This window comes from Nestor notabilis, unplaced genomic scaffold (genome assembly GCF_000696875.1).
Source record: "Nestor notabilis isolate BGI_N333 unplaced genomic scaffold, ASM69687v1 scaffold21151, whole genome shotgun sequence".
Lineage (NCBI taxonomy): Eukaryota > Metazoa > Chordata > Aves > Psittaciformes > Psittacidae > Nestor > Nestor notabilis.
In genome coordinates, this window is record NW_009914503.1 from 4,671 (window position 1) to 6,548 (window position 1,878).

The 1,878-nt window shown below is 55.9% G+C and overlaps 1 protein-coding gene across 1 annotated transcript in view; it reads left to right on the forward strand.

Moving 5' to 3' along the window:
- The first annotated feature begins 215 nt into the window (after window positions 1-215).
- The window catches only part of LOC104412869 (electroneutral sodium bicarbonate exchanger 1-like), a 12,780-nt gene continuing 11,117 nt past the window's right edge, over window positions 216-1,878 (forward strand). Inside the window, exons 1-3 of the mRNA XM_010023696.1 lie at window positions 216-303; window positions 1,122-1,256; window positions 1,653-1,788. Of these exons, the coding sequence (XP_010021998.1) occupies window positions 1,151-1,256; window positions 1,653-1,788 (242 nt within the window). The 5' untranslated portion in view covers window positions 216-303; window positions 1,122-1,150. The remainder of the gene's footprint in view (window positions 304-1,121; window positions 1,257-1,652; window positions 1,789-1,878) is intronic.

Consider the following 1,878-nt stretch of genomic DNA (forward strand, 5'->3'; position numbering starts at 1 on the left):
AAGATTGCTCGCAGCGAGGTTGCCCAGAGGGCTGGTGGCTGCCCCATCCCTGGACACATCCAAGGCCAGGCTGGACGTGGTTCTGAGCAACCTGATCTCGTTGATGCCGTCCCTGCTCATTGCAGGGGGTTGGACTAGATGAGCTTTGAAGGTCCCTTCCAACCCAAACCATTCTATGGTTCTAAACACCCAACTTGCACCTTCCTCTCCTTGCTAAACAGAGACATGATGAAGAGGCAGTGATTGACCAGGGAAGAACAAGCAACGTTGTCAACATTCACTATGAGAAGGAGGAGCTGGAAGGTGAGTTTGTGCTGAGATCCTGGTAGGGAGCCACCAGCCCAGTGCACCAAGTCCCTGCCACATCCCTCGCTCGGTGTCACATCATGTGCAGCAAAACCCATCGTGCTTCCTAGTGAAGCAGCACAGTTATCACAGCATTTTGGAACGTTTTGGCTTTTAAAGAGAGGGGAAAAGCCCCTTGGGGCCACGGGGTGAGTTGTAGCCACAGGGCTGGGTAATCCAGGGCTTGTTTCCTCGCAGAGGCTGCTCAGTCCCTGCCACATCCCTCGCTCGGTGTCACATCATGTGCAGCAAAACCCATCGTGCTTCCTAGTGAAGCAGCACAGTTATCACAGCATTTTGGAACGTTTTGGCTTTTAAAGAGAGGGGAAAAGCCCCTTGGGGCCACGGGGTGAGTTGTAGCCACAGGGCTGGGTAATCCAGGGCTTGTTTCCTCGCAGAGGCTGCTCATGGCCTGGAAACATCCCAAGAACTATTGGATGAAACTGATTTGACCTTCCCTTGTCACCTTGTGCCATTCAAAGCCTTCAACCACGGTTCCCTCCTGTCGCAGGCTCAGTGTTGTCCAGCCAAAACTGGACTTTGAGAAGAGTTTCAATGCTTTCAGAGCACTTTCAGATGAGCTGGAGCCATCACATGTCACTGTGGTGGCAAAGGTTGAGTAAAATAGGCTTGGAAAAGAGACCGGTCCGGGACTTTCAGGGGTGCAGGGAGGGGAAGCTGGTGTTTCCCCTGGGATCCTGCTCTGCTCTCACCATGGCACCAGCCTCCCCCATCTCCACAGCAGCGAGAGTGATGCCACTGCTGCTTTCCCGCAGGCCACCGGACCCTCTATGTGGGGGTGCGGATGCCGCTGGTGCGGCAGAGCCACCGGCACCACCGGCCCCACAGCCGCAAGGATCGGAAACGGGAACGGGAGAAGGACTCTGCCGCGACGGAGCAGGGCTACCACTGTGAGTCCTCCTCCAGCGCCGGGTCTGCTGCCAGCAGCGGGTCTGCTGGCTCCCTCTTATCCCCAGGGAAAGGGATCCAGCAAGATCCCCTTTTCCCAGACTTTTCCCCCTTGTTCTGTGAGTTTATTTAAGACGGTGAAAATTGAAGTCAATTTGTTGAACCTCGTCCCGTTGTCTTTGGCCCATGGATGCAGCTTGTCCAGCTCCCTCTGCGGAGGGATCCTGGCTTTAAAGGGAAATGTGGGGAAGGAAAGCAGCCCATCCCATGGGAAGGTGGAGTAGATGTGTGAGCCTGGACAGACCCAGGGGAGAGGGGGTAGCCCAGTATTTACGGCTGAAGTGGTGCTGATCCGATGCCCACTTGTAATGGGATGGGGCTTTGTCTTCTGCCCCCAGACACCCCATCGCAGCGGGTGCAGTTCATCCTCGGGACTGAGGAGGACGAGCAGCACGTCCCCCATGACTTGTTCACTGAGCTGGATGAGATCTGCCTGAAAGAGGACAAAGATGCCGAGTGGAAGGAGACAGCAAGGTAAGTCCCTGCTGCGGCTCTGCTCTCCAGGACGAGCAGGTCTTTCAGCTGCAGGAGCTGACGTGAGGAGACCTCTCCTCTTGGCTTTCC